Genomic DNA, 19,175 nt, shown 5'->3' with positions numbered 1-19,175 from the left:
AATTGCAAAGGATTATGCGCAAAAGGTATAGTCACTGGTGCCGTAAAATATATTTGGAGATGGACGCACATTAGAAAAAGATCAGAACGGACAATGAATAATAGGATAGCATATGTGCTTGGAAAGGTGCGCCGAATTATACTGAATTCTTTGCTCACAGGACCAAAGTGCCTATTCTCGGTGAGTGTGGAGAACGGGTGCGTGTGGTAAGCCACAGACGGTCAAATATGCTAATGATACATTTCAGAAATAGTGTCCCACCCATGATATAAGCTACATGTTGGTATAGCGTAGACATACTTTCCATGGTAATTGTGGATATTTGCGGATTATTTGCATGGTCCTCCTTTTGGGTTGCTATGACACCACCGTGAAGTTATTGGATGCTTAAGCAGAAAAAAATACACCTATTTTGTCCTGCAATTAAATATGGTACCGGCTTAGATATATAATAGCAAACAATAACAAATTCTTATTGGGTTTTTGGAAATTAAAACATAAGTGCTTGTTGACTTGAAATTATATTTTTAGTCAAATCTAATCAATGGGTTAGGATATATACATATATTTGTATAGATATTGCCCATAAACTGTAAACCCTGTCAATGGTGTTTTGTTCAGCATTTTTGTTTGACAGTGGGGTGTACAACAGTTATTTTAGTAGGCTATGAAACTAACACCTCATCCCAAAAATGATCCCATGTAGCCAACACAACCACTAGATATGTGAGACTAGAATAGTTTATAGTGATAAAAACATTTATAGTGCAGTATGAAACTATACTGTGTGGAGTAGGGATTATGTTCTGTCACTCTGCAGATATTACAAAGAAAGTCTTCTAATTTCTATAAATAATTATTTTACAGTTCTGCAATGCAGTTTTACAGTTGTGTTTTACTAGTTGTTTGAAAGATGCTACATCATATCAAGACGGTACCAGTGATGCAGAAGGACATATTTTGTATCAGTTGGTCACATTATTTTGTGTTCACGCTGAACACAATGGTAAGATATCTTCCTTTAAAAACAATGGCTGACAAGTTAACCACACATAAAGTAAGACTGTAGCAACAATAACATAATTGGACATTTATTTTTCAGTAAATGTTTATATGGCAGAAATTTAAAAAACTGTTTCTCATGGGCTTGTCTTAACCTTCTAGTATTAAATCCTCCTGTGATTTTGTGTAAGTATTCATTGTTCTTCTTTGCCATATAGTTTTAAACTAGACATTTCCTGAAAAACAGTATAAACAAACCCTTTGTCAAGAAATCCTGTATAGGAATGCTTTAACTGTTGTAGAGGTGGGGCAGGACAACACATGTTTTTCTTTCATGTTTTCCTTATTTTCTGTTATTTCTTCCCCTGAGTTATATGATGACACTTGCTTTTTTCTTGACCTTGAAGTACCAGCACATCACCACTCCCTGGAGTTGAGGAGCAAGAAGAGCTCCTGAAATGGATGTAGCATTTATCACTGAAATATGCTCCTGTCAAAGCATACTAGTCTACACAAACCCAATGTGAGATCACAGGTATAGAGTACCAGTTAGGGGGACTGTGTTAGAGTCTGTGTATGATTAACACATGACAGTTTGTGACTTTATCTCCTGTTCTCTCCATTCCAACTCTTCAGGAACCCAACATCCACTGCCTGCAAATTTACCAAATGTGTTGTTTATTTTACAGACTGAGACACAAGACACATACTCACGCCTACGCCTGCTCTCTCTCTCTCTCTCTCTCTCTCTCTCTCTCTCTCTCTCTCTCTCTCTCTCTCTCTCTCTCTCTCGCTCATAAAGAAAATGTCAGTTATTTTACTTGTCAGTATTTTCCTTTTAAACTTGTTAAACTATACACAAGTTGATAAATAGTCCACAAACTGAGCATGTGATTGTAATTCATGTTTCAAATCAAATAAAGGCTGTTACAAATTATGAATGAAAATGTAATATGTGCAATACATTACATACCTGTTCATTCGTTCAGGTGATATCAGTTCACACACTTGAATGTAATAGGTTCAGCAGAACGTCTGTCTTGTTCTGAAGGGGGCGTTTAGATACTTCACTTCCTGTGTACAGGAACTGCATATGGCAAGGGAGGTAAAACATTGTCATAGAGTTAATTGTGATTTTCTAACTGATTATAGTGTTTAGTGCGCCGTTATTGAAATGAGACAGTATTATTGGAAGTATGCACAAATGATACGGTATATCCTGGATAATCCCTTATTTCCAACAAGGCATGCATAACGGTACGTTTGATTTTTCTTTCTGAAGAGCTAGCTAGCTAGCAAGCCAACCAACCAGCTTGGCATTAGCCTGGCTAACAAGGCCTGCGCTAGCTAGCTAGTTTGCTAATCCATAGTACAGCTCCGTATTGGAAACTGAATGAGAATATGTAAAGACAACATCAGCTAACGTGAAATATGCTCAACAAGATATCCTTGTGATCAAGGAATTTAATTTTAGAAATGTACACTTGGCCAAACAAGTCCCATGACATTGTCAATCACTGCAGCTAGCAAGTTGCTAGCTGGATACTGTAGCTTTCTGTATTACCAGGCAGCACAAAACATAGCGGCTTGGGCGCACTACGATCCCAACTAGCCAAGTTGCTCAACCAGATAACCAGCTGTTAGCCTGTGAACTGGTTGTCCATCTGTCTCTGTCGAAGTAAATGTTTTATACGGTCTTTGGGTTTTGCATGCTGAATTCGAATGTTGATTTTCAGTGACGGGAAAGACCCTCCTAAACAACAACATTGAAAGGCGCGAGCTTGCTAGCAAGAATCTAGCGAGATACTACTACTAGCTTGCAACAGCCAGAGCGCACGCGAGATAACTTGACAGCATACATCACACTAGCGTTTCAATTTGTGTTATAGAATGTTTTTCTTCGTTTTTCACACCTGTATTTGGTTAATGTTGATAATGTCAACAGTGTGCAACTTTTGTTGTGAATAACCGGGTCGTGTAACAGGTTTTTATCTTTAAGCCCTCGTATTGGATCATTTCTAATGTCAAAACATAATTTGTTTACGGAAGTGATTGCCTTTCACATTCTTCGACCAGGAGTATAGAGCTAAGGCGTTTATCCCAGATCCACTCTGGTTTAACTTACGATATGGTAGTTTTCCCTGTTGCGCCTAACGTCAGCTGGTCAAGCCCAAACTTGATCATAAAAAAAAGAAAATAAATCCTTCTCATTATTTCAAATGGAGTAACATTTTGATTGATGAGATAATATTGAAATTACCTGAATTTACTGATGGTGACAATTATGAGGCTACCGCTGTGCAATGTGTTAAGTAAGTAAAACAAGTAAGTTATCACATGCTGTCATCACATGAAGGATAATATTAAGCAATAATTATATGAAAGGTTTTGGCCCTTAACTATCCTGGGATGTTAAGTCCTCGGTCTCTTTCTCTTGACAGCTTGGCGGCATGATGATTGTTTATCAAAACAATCTATACCCAGCTGTCCAAATAAAGATGGTGATAAAAATGGAGATGCTCTCTGGTTGAACACACACACACTAACGAGGACAAAAATATCAGCTGCTTGTCTGTCTTATGAGAGTGGAGTTCCCAAATGACACCACTTTGTCACTTTGCTGCTTACGCTGATGTAATGTTTCTGTGGTGACAGCTGAAGGGACTCACAGGTGCCTCGGATATGTTGTCATACTTCATCAAGGCAACCTTCAGCAAAGACATAATAGGCTAATTGCACTGTCATTAGGCAATTAGCAATAAATCATACTTAAAATATTTGGATTTTTCTCCATTAGTAACGTGTTGGGGAATAACAATATTTAAATTGGTTTCATTTAAAGCTTGCAGTTTGCTGCTATGAAAATGTATCGTTAGAAAGTGGGTAGTGTGTAAGTTAGCCAGCCACAGTATGTCTACAATCATCACAAAAGTGAAAGTCCACACACTTTGGTTGATATTCTGAAACTGACCACTAGGTTAATATTGCTATTTGGAGTCCTCTGACATTGGAGTGATTTAAAAAAAAAACGTATGACAATCTTTCAGCCTTCAACTAATGAAACTCTTCTAACTGCCAAACTCCCTGTAGGCCGACACACATGTCCAACAATGGAGAGGAGAAAATAACACCGAAGAGAAGGAGAAAGAAAAGAAAACGTCTCCGCTGTACCAGTCACAGGCCCACAGAGTGATTCAACACCTTTAGAAGGAGACCGAAAGGAAGAGAGAGACAGAGGGGGAGAGACGGCAGGAAGGAGGGAGTGAGGTGGTGGTGGTGGTGGTGGTGTTGGTGTTGGTGGTGGTGGTGGTGGAGGAGGAGGAGGAGGAGGAGAGGGGGAAGAAGGTGAAAGGGAGGAGGACACAAAGCATTGGACGGAAAACGGGTACTCCAAAGAATGGCTTTCTTGGACAACCCAGCCATTATATTGGCCCACATTCGACAGTCCCATGTGACTAGCGACGACACAGGCATGTGTGAGATGGTGCTAATCGACCACGACGTAGACTTGGAGAAGTGCCAACTGGCCTCAGTGCCCGGCAGCAGTGGCGGGTCGCTGGGGTCGGGCTTCCTGGGCGAGGGAGGTAGTGGCGGAGGGGAAAGCCAAGGCTGTGACCTCTCCCAGTCCATGGACATAACCTCCAGCTGGGACTTTGGCATTCGCCGGCGATCCAACACAGGTAAATCTACACAAGGGTTAGTTGCTTGCTACCTAGCATTTTGGGCATATATTAAGTGTGTTTGTGTACAGAACTATTGATTTAGAACCAGTTTTTGGTTTTAACATAATTAAGATGTAGGCTAGCAGGGGTAGTTTTAAATTGTTAAACTATATTCATGATGCTACGCTGGGACACTTTTTATTGGCTGTGGTCAACCTTGGTGGAAGATTGACCATCTAGAAAGTGTGCTAGCTGTGTTTTGGGGGCTGTTGTGTGGGTTCCTGATCAGTGTTCCTGATCACCTCTCAGGCACAGTTTTTTTGCTGTTGGAATATCCATCAATGCAACAGGTTTTAGCCAAACAGGAAGTGAAAGTGTCCAAAAGCAGGGTTGGGGTCAATGCTCCTTCTGTTGAAAGAGTTCATGATGAAAGTTAGTTAATGGCTGATCTGTAATTGACCTACTAAATTGGTTAAAATCAAATTGACCTCAGTCCTGCCTCTATATCTGTCTTTGAAAATCACAAGGTCCTGAACTGAATAAGTTCAGTAGTATTTTATAGTTTATGCCCAATTCAATGAAATCCAGACAAATATGTAACTGCAATAAGGTTTCTGATTTGTCGGGAATTATTTTTGCCTCTCCTATTGAACCAATAAAGCATTTGCCAGACAGAAATGTTTATCAAAGCTTGCCGCACCACAGCAATAAGTGAGTGGGATGTGCTAAGATGAACTCTGAAGTCTGTGGCAGTGAAATGGGTGACTGAAGCTGCTCCACTGAAGGGCACGCCACTCATTACATTTACATTTGCATTTACTTGTAGTTTGATTTTCAGAGATGGACGTTCCTTCTTTCACTTTCTGTATTAACTGTCCGCCCCACCACATAGTCCAGGGCTGCATTTTTATCAGGCTGGTGGATGATTTCTTAATCCATTTCAGTTTGTCAATTTGATTCAGTGGCTGAATTAAGGAGAGGTGCATGATCAATCAACTATGGGTGCAAGCTAATTTCTAAGGTGAAGCATTCCATTCTGACAGGAATAAAGTGGTGGAAAGGCTACGCTTGGATGGATATTTATGTAGCCTACCCGATGCGATGATGCTTTATTTGAGAACTCGACCATTTGGCTTTTCTGTATCATATGGGTTGGGGTCTACATTGTTTGAAAAAGAACAACGGGTCGGAAGTCCCAACAACTAAAATTTCTGAGGATATTTAGTTCAAAACATACTAGATCCATCAGTTGTTTGGTAGAGATTTTTGACTTGTGTTTTCATAAATGGGTTCATGGCTTTTGGTGTGTGTGTTCATGGTCTTCTACATGTCATAGTTGTTGTTTTTTTCTTGGAGGCTTACCTGCATTATTTTAAGGACAATTGGCGCAACAGTCATGGGCAGAAGCAGTGGTAATTAGAGGTTAGCTTGAATTGTACATAAAAAGGATGCCTTTGTTCGCTCTGTCACCCAAAGGAACTGGATTGTTTTACAGAACCTGCCTGGCCTGTTCATTGTTAACCCTTTCACTGTCTGCAAAGGTGCATATGACTTTTCACTCTTAATTCAATGAAAGGGTTATTTAAATTTGTGTGTGTCCTGTAGGGCTTGAAATGCAACCATTTTGGTCGCATATGTTCACTAAATTGTATTTGTGCAACTTAAAAATATATTTGGGAGCATTTGTGCAACCTGTTTTAATTTATTTACAAAACACGCGCTAATTAGCCTACTGCACAGTAGGTGTGGAACGGTACACTGAAGTCACGGTTCGGTTCATACCGCGGTTCAGACATCACGGTTCGGTACGAGTTTGGTACAATGGAGGGAAAAGCAAAACAAACCAGGTTCCTCTACGAGTGAATACGGGCACATTGAAGATGACATGTAAATTCCGATTGCGTCCGTAATTTTTTGGGCCCTATTTGTATGTGTATCTAATGGCTGGTTAAGCACTGTAGGGAAGAGAAGTTGGACAAACGTTTTTTTGGGCTCGTTCCAGGGATTGGCAAACCTGGGTGATGGCGTCGGATTTTTTTAGTCATTTAGCACACGCCGGATGCATTATATGCGTTAGCATGTTAGATGTATTTCCACTCACATACCCAACTGCTGAACAACGCCGACACACAGTGTTTTGTCTTATCCACCACTCTCTCACCTGTACAACTATTACTGAATGGAAAACCAAAGTTTTTCCAAACTTGCCATCTTAAAAAGGCCGACGGGTCCTCTATCTCTCGTGGGTCACCACCACTCGCCATACTCGTTCTTAGTGCTGCTAGGCTAGCTATCTCTGACTCACTGCGGTGCCAATTAGAGCTTCAGAGCAACATATTAGATGTCCCTAAAGAACACTACTAACAGTAGTTCCGCATTACATTAATTAATTTGCACGCAAATTATATTTATTTTTATACCGTGTATTCTCCGTGTAATTTCATGCACCGAACCGTGATGCCCGTATAGTACGGTTCGGTACGAATACATGTACCGTTCCACCCCTACTGCGCAGTGTGCCTGTTGTGAGCTGATACAGTGACCGTGCTAGTGACCGTACTGTGCTATCCAACGTTACATAACCAGTTCAACTTCATCTTTACAGTCTTAACTTTAATGCAGATTTTAGATTGGTTAAAATGAGCTGTCAATCACTCCTCGTCACTGCACTCCGTTGTCATGTGACAGGGAGCTAACCCGCGCTCCAAATATGAACATTTTCGATGGATGCTTCTTCATTTTTACTGGTGCTACTAAATTTTTTTAGGTTAGGATCACCAGTGCTGCCAAGTAAAATACAAAATATACATATTTCGAGCCCTGCAGTGTAGAAGAGCAAGCCCGAAAGCCCCCCAAAAACACATGGTAAAAGTTTAATCATCTCATCCTTGTCAGTTGCTGTACATTATAGTTAATCCTCATATCAATTTTGTGGGTTTGGGCTGCTTTGTGTGTCATATCAGAATGTTCTTGTGTGCAATTAAATCATTGATGACAAAGGGAAAAGATGGATTAGACAGAGTGGGGTTGATTAAAAAAAAAGGTGGGGTGTGCCCTCTAGTCTACACTGTTGGATTGTCCTAAACCAAAATCGTGTGTGTGAATTTGCTTGGTGACTAGAGTTATAATCGGAGGGAGCCCAAAGGTATCTGGAGTGTGGCTAGAACATATCCTTTTGGCTCTCCCGACTTTGAGTTTGGGATGCTGGTTGTGGTTAAGGGTCTAAATGGTACAGGGTGAAAGCATCGAGGTTCATGAGTCTGTCCTCTGAGGACATCATCTAAAGGGGCTCTTTCACCAGGACGTCAACAAGGAAGACGAGAAAAACCTGGGGTGGCTGGTAAGAACTAAATAGGAGAGGAAAAGACAATAATCATGTTTGAACAAGAAGTGTGAGAAGTGAGTTTTGCCACTGTGAGTGCAGCCTTGCGTGTTTGTGTGTTATGTGTCTTGGGGGGGTGGGGGTGTAGGGTGTAGACAGGCTTGACACAGGCCAGTGAGAGTGTTTCTCATTCCCTCTGGCTTTACTTTGAGCAAAACTCACACCTTTCAAAGGTGTTTTTTTTATTTTTTTTATATATGTCAAATGTACTGCAAATAAACTTTAGTCAGTCTGGAATTGCTCCGTTTAATATGTTATGTCTTTGACGAGGGCATTTGGACTGTGATGTAAGGAATAGTCTACTATCATAGGTAAAAAATATATACAGTGCCCTCCAAAAGTATTGGAACAGTGAGGCGAATTCCTTTATTTTTGCTGTAGACTGAAAACATTTGGGCTTGACATCAAATAATGAACGTGAGACCAGAGATCAACGTTTCAGCTTTTATTTCCAGGTATTTACATCAGGATCTGATGCACAACTAAGAAAATATCACATTTTGTTTGAATCCACCCATTTGTCATGTGAGCAAAAGTATTGGAACAGATATACTTAAAACATATTTAAGTGAATAAGACTTAATATTTAGTTGCAAATCCTTTGCTTTCAATAACTGCAGCAAGTCTGTGACCCATTGACGTCACCAAACTTTTGCATTCTTCCTTTTTGATGCTTTCCCAGGCTTTCACTGCAGCCTCTTTCAGTTGTTGTTTGTTTTGTGGGGTTCCTCCCTTCAGTCTCCTCTTAAGCAGGTAAAATGCATGCTCTATAGGGTTTAAGTCTGGAGATTGACTTGGCCAGTCTAATACCTTCCATTTCTTGCCCCTGATGAACTCCTTTGTTGTTTTGGCAGTGTGTTTTGGGTCGTTATCTTGCTGCATGATGAAGGCTCTGCCAATCAGTTTGGTTGCATCTTTCCTTAAATTGGCAGACAAAATGTTTCTGTAGACTTCCGAGTTCATTTTGCTGCTGCCATCATGTGTTACATCCTCAATGAAGATTAATGAGCCCGTCCTAGAAGAAGCCATGCAAGCCCAAGCCATGACATTACCTCCACCGTGTTTCACAGATGAGCTTGTGTGTTTGGGATCATGAGCAGTTCCTTTCTTTCTCCAAACTTTAGCCTTTCCATCACTTTGGTAAAAGTTAATCTTTGTCTCATCAGTCCATAAAACTTTGTCCAAGAATTTTTGAGGTTCATCTCTGTACTTTTTGGCAAATTCCAGCCTGGCCTTCCTATTCTTCTTGCTAATGAGTGGTTTGCATCTTCTGGTGTAGCCCTTGTACTTTTGTTCATGAAGTCTTCTGCGAACAGTAGATAGTGATACCTTCACTCCTGCCATCTGGAGGTTGTTGCTGATCTCACTAACAGTTGTTTTAGGGTCTTTCTTTACAGCTCTCACAATGTTTCTGTCATCAACTGCTGATGTTTTCCTTGGTCTACCTGTTCGACGTCTGTTACTTAGTACACCAGTAGTTTTCTTCTTCTTCAGGACATTCCAAATGGTTGTACTGGCTATGGCCAATGTTTCTGCAATGGCTCTGATTGATTTTCCATCTTCTCTAAGACTCACAATTGCTTGTTTTTCACCCAAAGACAGCGCTCCGGTTTTCATGTTGTTTTCACCTCTGAATACAGTCTGCATAGACAAAACCTATCTTACCCAATCTGAACCTGAGTGTAGACATTCAGTGGTATTTATTGATTGAATAATGTATGTAATAGGACACACCTGGGCAACAAAACACACCCGTCAGTCATATGTTCCAATACTTTTGCTCACGTGACAAATGGGTGGGTTCGAACAAAAAGGTGATATTTTCTAATTTGTGCATCAGATCCTGATGTAAATACCTGGAAATAAAAGCTGAAACGTTGATCTCTGGTTTCACATTCATCGTTTGATGTCAAGCCCAAATGTTTTCAGTCTACAGCAAAAATAAAGGAATTGGCCTCACTGTTCCAATACTTTTGGAGGGCACTGTACATATATTTGTTAATTCCTTTACTTTTTACTAAATTCTTTCTCCCTTTTAAAGCTCAAAGACTTGAAAGGCTAAGGAAGGAGCGACAGAACCAGATCAAATGCAAAAATATTCAGTGGAAGGAAAGGTCATCCTCAAAATCAGGTATACTAATGTCCATCTAGTCAAAATGTTAAGATACTTACATACTCCATAGCTCCAAAGCAATCTCCTTCAGAGGCATGGAGTACAATTGTTTTTGAATTTGTACAGTTGTTCCTGTTAAAGACGCTCAGTTACACTCTTCTCTAATCCTCAGCAGAGGACTTGGGGTCGTTGTTTGAGAAGCGGGACTTCAAGGATAGGCCCAAGAGCACAGGTACCAAGTCTACCCTGTCACTGCGACTGGAGCAGTGCCCCCAGCAACTCAATAACCCCTTCAACGAGTACTCCAAATTCGACGGGAAGGTGAGTTGCACCTCCGATTTAACGTTGTATGTCACTACGAGTTGCCTGTGCTTGGACCTCCGAAGCCTGTAGCTGACGTGCTTTTTAGCACTTGTGTACTGAGCAAAGATGATGCGTACGTTACAGTGCTTTAGCTGTAGTTCGTTTTGTTTTTTTGTAGACGATTTAGTAGACGTATGCTGTAAATGATTTTGGAAGTAACTTGTTTATTATCTGTTACATTATAGCTGAGCTATACTGTAAATAGGAGTATATATATTTTTGTTTTTTGCCATTTCCCATCTAAGTCATTAAAGTGGTACCATAAACACTTACTGTACTGTACAATGAAGTGTGCACATAATGTAAAGCACAGGACCAACCAGGTTAGCCAACAGTAACGAGTGCTGACAATGAGGGAAAAAAAGAACTTGTAACTTTTTGTCCTACTCCTAAAAGTGTTGGCTATTCAATACCTCCCCAGATGCCTCACGCTTTTTTGGGGGGGCCATGTGGCGATGTCATTTACAACCACTTAGGCAGTAATTCCTAAAAATTGGGAGCCATCTCGGGATGTATATTGCCATTTTGGAGCAGCTCTTCATCGCTAATGGCACAGGCGCAAGTCTCTAAAGGCTCGGTGACCTTCTTTCTGTCATTTTGCTCTCAGACTCGCATGATCCAGAGAAAAGAGCAGACTGCGAGAATTGTGTGTCGAATAAATGTCAGGGCGAATTGCTCGGGCCTTTTACAGGGATTTGTAGGAAAGAGCAAAGGTCACTACAAAGTGCCTTAGCTGCTTGCAGACAACCTGGTGGCTCAGATTAAACAAATAGTCTTTGATTCATGCCAAAAAATGTCTCCTCTGGCGTCATCAGGGGGCAAAGCCAGTTCTAACCCCCCTGTAATATCTCCAACATCAGGAATAATATTTACATTACATACAACTTTTAATGATGCCCGACTCCCACGACCCGAGAGTCGGCTTAAAGACATTAGCTTTGTTAGTATTAGCATTGCTGAAATATGGCTGCAAAGTCCTCCCTGCTTCCTTATTAACATATATTCAATAATCATAAAGCCACAGTTTTGTCCTTTTCTAAGGACATTTGGTTGCTGACTTTCCGAGCCTGCTCAAAAGCACAATTCTTGATTTGTCATGGCGGCGGTTCTTCTCGAACGTGCTGCGCAAAAGTGTCAGGTTTGCCGTTTTCCCTTTTCTTTGTGTGTCAAAAGACATACATTTAATGGGATTTCCCCCCGTTCTTTGTGTGTCGTGTAGTAGGGGCCAGGCTGTGCGGCGGCGAGATAAAGATTCATTGCAGCTTTTTGATCAGAGACTGGAGTAATGAGAGGTGTCCGTGTGCTCAGGCAGATGTTTACAAAGACCCTTGCTTCACCCGCCTCTGACAGCAGTTAAAAAGTACAGTCACCGTAATCAAATTTTGCGGCGGGGCCGCGTCAGAGAGGGAGGACTCAGATCAAATTAAACTGTATTTTAAGATGAATGTGCCGACAGGTAGAGTGCATAAGGAAGTTTTTTTTTTTTTCTCCTTCCCTCAGTATTTATTTGTATTTATTTTGTTACTGCGTTGTTTGCATTACACATAGGTTGATGTCTTATGATGGCATTTGTACACTGAAGTTCCCCAAAAGCAATTAAGAAAATAGTCCATCACTGCATTGTATTTGTATATAGCTATATATTTGGATGGTATGGTCTTTCTGTGTGTGGAGAAAGGTTGAATAGGGGGAAAGGGGGTGAAAGGGATAGGGAGATCATTAGTCTAGGTTTTATGAGGAAATCACCAAACATGCTTTTTACTTAGTTAGAAATGAAGTCGTCCATTTTTATCCCATCTTGTGGTTGTGACAATGACCATTCCGACTTGGCTGCAGATGTTCTTTGTAAGTTTCAGCTCTCATAACAGAAGATGTAGGGCTACGTAATATGGCCTAAATTATATCACAGTGCATTTTAAATTCATCATTTTAATTCTAATTTACAGAAAACATGCTTTAGAAGCTGTGCCTGTGCAAGACTCGAGGATGGCAACTGCTCTTTGTATCGGTCCTTGTGTTGCAGTTACTATATATAGGTTTGAAGTGTTATATACATTCTGAATCTACTCATCTTGGCTTTCTTTTAAAAATGGTTTGTTACCAAGTCAGCTTCTAAGTCTATTAACTGTGGCTAGTATTTAATGGCAATGTGTTTTGATAGTTCATGTGTACATTTGTTTACCATAATCGCAAGTATATAAGAATCTCAAACAGATCCTCATTTGCAATGTCATGGAGCCCCTGGATAGTCTGTAGGGTTGCAGTTGGCTTAGCCACAGATCAGTTCACGGTATAAATTCTCATCTTCACAATATGTCCATTCATTCACACTGACTGTTGATGCGTAAATGTGACATGTGACACACACAGTGAGTCCCTTTTCACAGAGACTGTATTTTCTAGCCCAGCCAGAACCCCCGAGCGATCATGCCATCATCAACAGTAACTACACCTCCAAACAGAAATGTATAATTTGCCCTTGAGCGAGGCCGACAGTCACCCTAAAATAAATCCCCTTTTCCCACCACCACACCACACACACACGCAAACTGCTCCGCAACACTGAGTTGCATGGGAATCAACAATAGCGGATCGTGAAAACAGCAGGGTTAGGGTGTGAGGAGTAGAGCCCCAAACGTTCTGTAAGGAGCCCAGCACTTAGGACTGTCACTTACAATGGAGGGACCTCCATGTCCTCCTCTCCTACAGAGTTAATCACATGTTGTCATCGTTCAGGGGAGGTGGCACCACCATAAAAGCACTGGCAGTCAGACGGGAGAATTTATCTGCTCATTACTTGCTCCCCCCTTAACGAAGGGGTGCAATTAAGTTGCTGCAAGAGATAGAGTTGAGACAGTGTTGCGGTTAGATTGGCTGACAGTTGGGAAAGGCTGCAGAGTTGGAACTTTGTTGTTGGTTGCTCTGTGGGTATTTGTTGGTTTTCTCTTACTCCCTCCAGTTCCAGGATCATAGTTAATCTTAGTCTAGCGAAAGCAATCAAAAGGCGACGCCCACTTGTTGTCATGAGCATTGCATAGGACGGCAAGTGTTGCAGCTACAATAACAAGACTAGCACATATGTGAACTCTCCTAAATCTCGATCCAAGAATTGTTTCCAAAACTCTCTTAAAAGTACAAATGGGACAGAACTAAGTGGTTGTAAGGAAAGGTTATCGATGAAGGTTGTAGTGCATCAAGGACATCGGCTGGGTCGTGTCACTCCAAGTTTCGGAGTGAGTATGGAGAATAATTGCATTTCAACACCTTTTTTAGCACAGCTGGAGTCATATTCCAGCTGACATCGGCACCTGTGCACACTACATCGTCAGCCCTGGAGGTGTGGTTGCTTGTCTAACCCTCTCCCAGACCCAGATAATCAAAAGCACAGACCCCCCCCCCCCCTCCCCCCAACACCTCAAGGCGCCATAGCCACCCACCGCCACCCCACCCAGACATCACCATAGCAACCATTCCGAGACTGTAGCCATGGCATAGAAGGAACTATCGCAGTCTAATTAAAGGCATGATTAGGGAAATTGCGTCTATTTGATCAATCATCTACATGGAGACAAAAGATTTGCAAGAGAACAAATACCTTTTACCACTTTAACGTGGCATAATTGATGATGGCTCTTAAATGAAATGATGTACCAGTGGATATTTTTCTTTGGTTGTGGCCATCATCTTGAAAGGGCATTCCGAGATATGCAGTTGCTGCTCAGATTATAGTTGTTGGACGTCTGAAGCACATTTAGAAGTTCACTGTCGTGATGCTCTTAAATGTACATTTTCATATGATCTAACAGGAAATTGTAGACTTGTGAAAACATTTCACAAGGCCCTTAAGGCCTCGCACCACCATGATGAACTGACATTTACACACACTGTCATACATTAAATGCGTGTGTGTGTATGTATATATATATATACACACAGCATACTGCTGCATATATAACATAAGTTAAAGATCATGGTCATATTTAACTGGCCATATATATATGTCAGTTATCTTTTCTATTTGTCACGTATCTACCACCTGCCAGTTTTTTTTCTTTTTACGCCTATTATAAATAAACAAGTGTTTATAGCAATGATGCCTCAGACAGGATGACGTTAGCTCCTGAAGAGATGCTTCTCCTAGCGAGCGACCAGCACCATAAAAGGAGGAGACCTGTTTGGACGTTTTTAAATCACGCTGCTACCATTGCCTGACATCAAGCTGTGCCCAATACAGTTTATTACCTGCCCAGCAGTATCCAGAAAAGCAACAACAGAAATGATAGACTGGTAAAAATGAAAACAAACACTCATTTCTAGCACCACTTAAATGGTGCTGGAAATAATTTGACTTAGGCTTATTACAATTCTTTATTTGGTACTGTTGGTAATTAAGGTGAGTGCACTTCACAACATTTGTTAGTTCGCCAGCTAAGAACTTTGTCAACATAATATAATGCATCTTTTATTCTTTATTTTCCTTGTCACATTCATTACTTTTTTTTTGTAACATAATATATGATAGTATTTTTGCCTCAGTGGGTTGAAATATGCCATTGATAATGAATGTCTATCTCTTCTTATGAGACAAGAATACTACAAACCAGAGGCTGGAGGGTAACCAGGGTAACTGCTTAGCTATTATGTTTTTGTGTGTCATGTAATGAAGTGCTTCATCAAAACTGGGGTCAGGGAATGAAATGTGGTGCCGTCTACGCGTTTAGCAGATAGTTGGTGGTGCAGTTGTGGCACGATCACAATGCAGATGACGCAAGGTTTTCTCTCACAGCTGCCCCGTGGCCACTGGAGCCTCCGAAAACATCTGGGTCCCTTTTGATGGGAAAAAATAGTGTTTTTGGGGTCCAAATGACTTTATAATTTGGCGCTCTCAGTCAGTCGAAACGCTTGATGCTTCATTATTCACGGGTCAGTGGGAAAGTGCCTGCAACTCAGGCTTTCTGGCATGATTAAAAAACAATAAATGCGCCATTTAAGAAATTGCTGCTGTCAACGAGAAGCACAATGCGTGCATAAAACCCATTATGTGAAGATGCTAATGAAAGGCCTCAAAAAAATTTTCCCCTTCTTACTAATTAAATAAATAAATGGTCAAATTTATTGAATGCAGCTCGTCTCAGAAGAAAGGCCATTTCTCCATACATAATAATGTAGTGCAGCCTTTTTTCCCACTGAATACATAATGTATTACGTTATCAGAGCTGATCTCTGTCAAACTTAATGCAGCACCATCATGTTTGAAAATGAGACGGGTGATCATTGCAAAACTCTGATTTCAGCAGTATCAGTTTTCTGCATGTTGTCTAATTATTAGTTCTACGAGCACCTGATTTAAGACCAGAATGCCAACATTTACAGTAGATTCAGGTTTCAAAATGCAGATCCGCAACTATGAACCTCAAATTCTGATCACGAATCATTCATGAATATTGACGTACATGTCATCAATGATTGTTACAACCGTCTTCCCAGAACGGGACGAAAACGACAGAAAGACCACCAGCACAAATTATTTTTACATTTTATATTTTACATTCTTGACTCCCCAGTGAGGAAAAGACAACCCCTTTTTGTATTTGTTCTCGGCTTCTTCCTCCTTCCCTTCCTCAGAACTGGGCGACAAAAATCTCCCGGGGTCAAATTAATTTCCAGGCCTCAGCTTATTGAACCGTGCTGCCACCATGTATTACATTCAGCCCTGGGTCCTCCTCACACCTTGGCCCCGGAAAGTTCTACCTGTTCTCGGCATCGCAAATAGCCTCCTCTTTCATTTTCTGACAGGTGTTGTGTTTTACCTTGTAGATTTGTCATTGTACATCATTTTATTCGGGACGGCAGACCCATTTCCTTTTGCTTCATCTGATTGATATCACGTATTTTTCTTTTTACATTGGGGTCATGAACTATTTTTTGGTTACATGGTTCATATCAGAAAAACTAAATTAATGCTGACATGTTCTTCAAATAAAGAATCGATTGAAGTCATACAATGAATGCACAAATTTGTGTATAAAAATAAATAAAAAATCTGTCTATCTAATGTATTTTGTGTCACTTCCCTGAGACAGGATGAGGTTTTAGGGAGTTATACAGACAAAATCATACGCACTAAATTACAGTTTTAATCAAGCCTTGCCACTGTGTTGATATGACTTGGACCTCAGAGCACACCTCCCTCATCTCCACCACCATCTCTGTTTACGTGGTGATACCTGCCAAGTAACAAGTCGCCCCGCTTTGGGTTCCTCCTTTTCATCTCGGGGATAAATGAACGCCGAACGAACGAGCACCTCGTGTCACGCCCTCTTGGAGCGATAAACACACACGGTGGACATGTTGTCATTAGGAGGTGGCATGTAAAGCGGCCAGCGTTGATGGCGTATAATTTAAGCTTCTTCCCTCATCTTACAAAGACCTCTCCCACGTTATTGTTGTGTTTGAGGACCTCGCCACCAGTAATTATTTAAAGCAACTTAATCACAGGCAGTTGGCTATTTCTTAATTTCTTTTTTACAGAAAGTAACGACTCTCTTGCACCCAGAAAGGATGAAAGAGAAGACACAATACTTTGCTATAGTGCTCAGATGAGTATGTTCTCTGAAGTTTTCCTTCATGTCCTTGTTTCAATTAGGGCCACATAGGTACAACTGCAACCAAAAAGATTGACGTCTACCTCTCGATGCAGTCGGCCCAGGAGAAACTGCATCCCATGATGGTGGTGACCATCGCCAATGCCCGCGTCCACGACCTTATTGGCCTCATCTGCTGGCAGTACACCAGTGAGGGACGGGAGCCTAAACTCAAGTAAGGTCTCACACACACACACACACACTCGTATGCATCAGCTCGCACACAAACCCACATTTCCAAACACCTTCACACACAAACAAATCGTTCAACATGACTTAACCACTAGGTCACAAACATCCAACAGCAAAACCATACAATCGCCTTTATCTTAGGAATCTAAGATCTGCTACAGTATCTCGTTGGAGTTTAGCAGTATAGCAGCATCTCTATTTCCAGCTTGTTATCTTTCCAGCCGGGTTTATTCTCCTGCTTTGATGCCTCTCCTCCGACCACACATGCCAGCTTTTAGCGGCTCTCGCTCCCTCCTTTGTTGGTTTTATATCACCTCTATGAATAAGTCTCCACGGGACTCCCTCCCAACAGTGCAAGAATGCACCTCCCGGGTCCGTGGCATCACAACAAGGATTTATTACACGGGGCCCACTGAAAAGTGGATAACAGTTGAGCGACGAGAACGAGGAAAAAGAATGGAAGGGAGAGAGAGAAGGCAACAGTGGGGGGGGGGGGGGGGGGGGGGGGGGGGTAGGTCTAAAACGACAACCAAACAACCAGTACACAGTGGACAGTTGTTGGGAGGTTGAGGTGGGACATGAGTGGCATAGCAATGAGGAACCCGACTCGCCCCAGGAGGGTATTGCCACACTGCCGAATGAGAGGTAGAGGATGAGTGGAGGGCACGCGATCATCTCCCCTCCCGTCAGTGTAAATGATGCGACCTTTGACACCAGTGCGTGCACCCCTCGCACACACACCAACGTCTGCACGCACACGCGCGCGCACCTCCCCAGAGAATGCCTGGGGCCACAGTAATAGTCAGCAGATGAATTTAACCTAAATGTAAATTGGACAGAAATCTGCAGTCCTGTAGTGTTTAGCATGTGGGCCTGTGAAAGTGGTGCATTTGCTGAAATATCTGTTTATATAAATGAATATGATTTATTTAGTAGTGCACGCATGTTTTTTTCTCAGTACTTTCTGGTCCTCACCATGTGGCTTAGGGGAGGCTTATTTCAGAGGAAGAGGTTTTCCACTTTTTTCCAAATGAGGGAACTTCTTCGGACAATGTGTTGTTCTACAGAGAATGAGCGAAAGTGAAGGATGCAGGAAGAGGAGAGGAAGGAGAGACGGACGAGAGAGAGATGGGGATAATTGTGGCTCAGCGCTAGGGGAGGAGAGGGGTGGGGGGCAGTGTCGGACGGTTTGTGATTTCCCTCGGCTCTCGGGGCCTCCTGTCTGTCTCTCTGTCTGTCCGTCTGTCTGTCTCTCCCCCTCCCTGTACTGAAGGGCACAGTAGCAGCACAAGAGCTGACAGGCTGGCTGACAGGATGTCTTTACCACTAGGGCCAGCAGCACAAGATTGTGTCAGGGAAAATAAGGAACGCACACACGCATGCACACACAGCTGCCTAACTCTGGGGTATCCCCTGAAATTTCAGCAAGACCTCTATCTGAACTGAATAATGTGCAGGGAACATGGGGACTAGATACATTGTAAATGTATTCTATCAAATATGAACAGAATATACAGTCAGTTGCAGGCTAAGTAGCAGACTTGGGGTATATGATATTACAAAAATGCCTGAAGAAGAAATCTCTTAACCCAACTAAAATGTTTAACAAAGTAAGCTTCCGTCGGTTACTTTGTTTTTGTTTTGTTAATGGCTATCGAAAGCGCATTTCTCATCCGCAGAATGGAGAACGTTTTCAAACTGAGCAACCAAACTGAAAGGAATCGAAAGAGGACCTCCATTGGAGCTTCCATAATATTGTCTGTCCTCCCAGCCACCCACCATCATTCTAGCTGCTAACATTCCTGAACCCCGATCTG

General features: G+C 41.7%; 1 protein-coding gene across 3 annotated transcripts in view; it reads left to right on the top strand.

Annotated features, from left to right (window-relative positions):
• Positions 1 to 4,300: 4,300 nt before the first annotated feature.
• Positions 4,301 to 19,175, top strand: part of mapkap1 (MAPK associated protein 1) — a 40,605-nt gene continuing 25,730 nt past the window's right edge. The window contains exons 1-5 of one of the 3 annotated variants that reach the window (XM_047014796.1): positions 4,301 to 4,682; positions 7,966 to 8,004; positions 10,088 to 10,177; positions 10,335 to 10,480; positions 17,169 to 17,341. In XM_047014796.1, coding sequence (XP_046870752.1) covers positions 4,400 to 4,682; positions 7,966 to 8,004; positions 10,088 to 10,177; positions 10,335 to 10,480; positions 17,169 to 17,341 — 731 coding nt within the window. In that variant the 5' untranslated portion in view covers positions 4,301 to 4,399. Of the gene's footprint in view, positions 4,683 to 7,965; positions 8,005 to 10,087; positions 10,178 to 10,331; positions 10,481 to 17,168; positions 17,342 to 19,175 lie in introns of all 3 variants that reach the window. The other 2 variants (XM_047014795.1, XM_047014797.1) reach the window with 2 other exon arrangements.

The sequence above is a fragment of the Hypomesus transpacificus genome, unplaced genomic scaffold (genome assembly GCF_021917145.1).
Source record: "Hypomesus transpacificus isolate Combined female unplaced genomic scaffold, fHypTra1 scaffold_27, whole genome shotgun sequence".
Lineage (NCBI taxonomy): Eukaryota > Metazoa > Chordata > Actinopteri > Osmeriformes > Osmeridae > Hypomesus > Hypomesus transpacificus.
The sequence above is the reverse complement of the archived record's forward strand: the minus strand, read 5'-3'. Positions and strand labels throughout refer to the sequence as shown.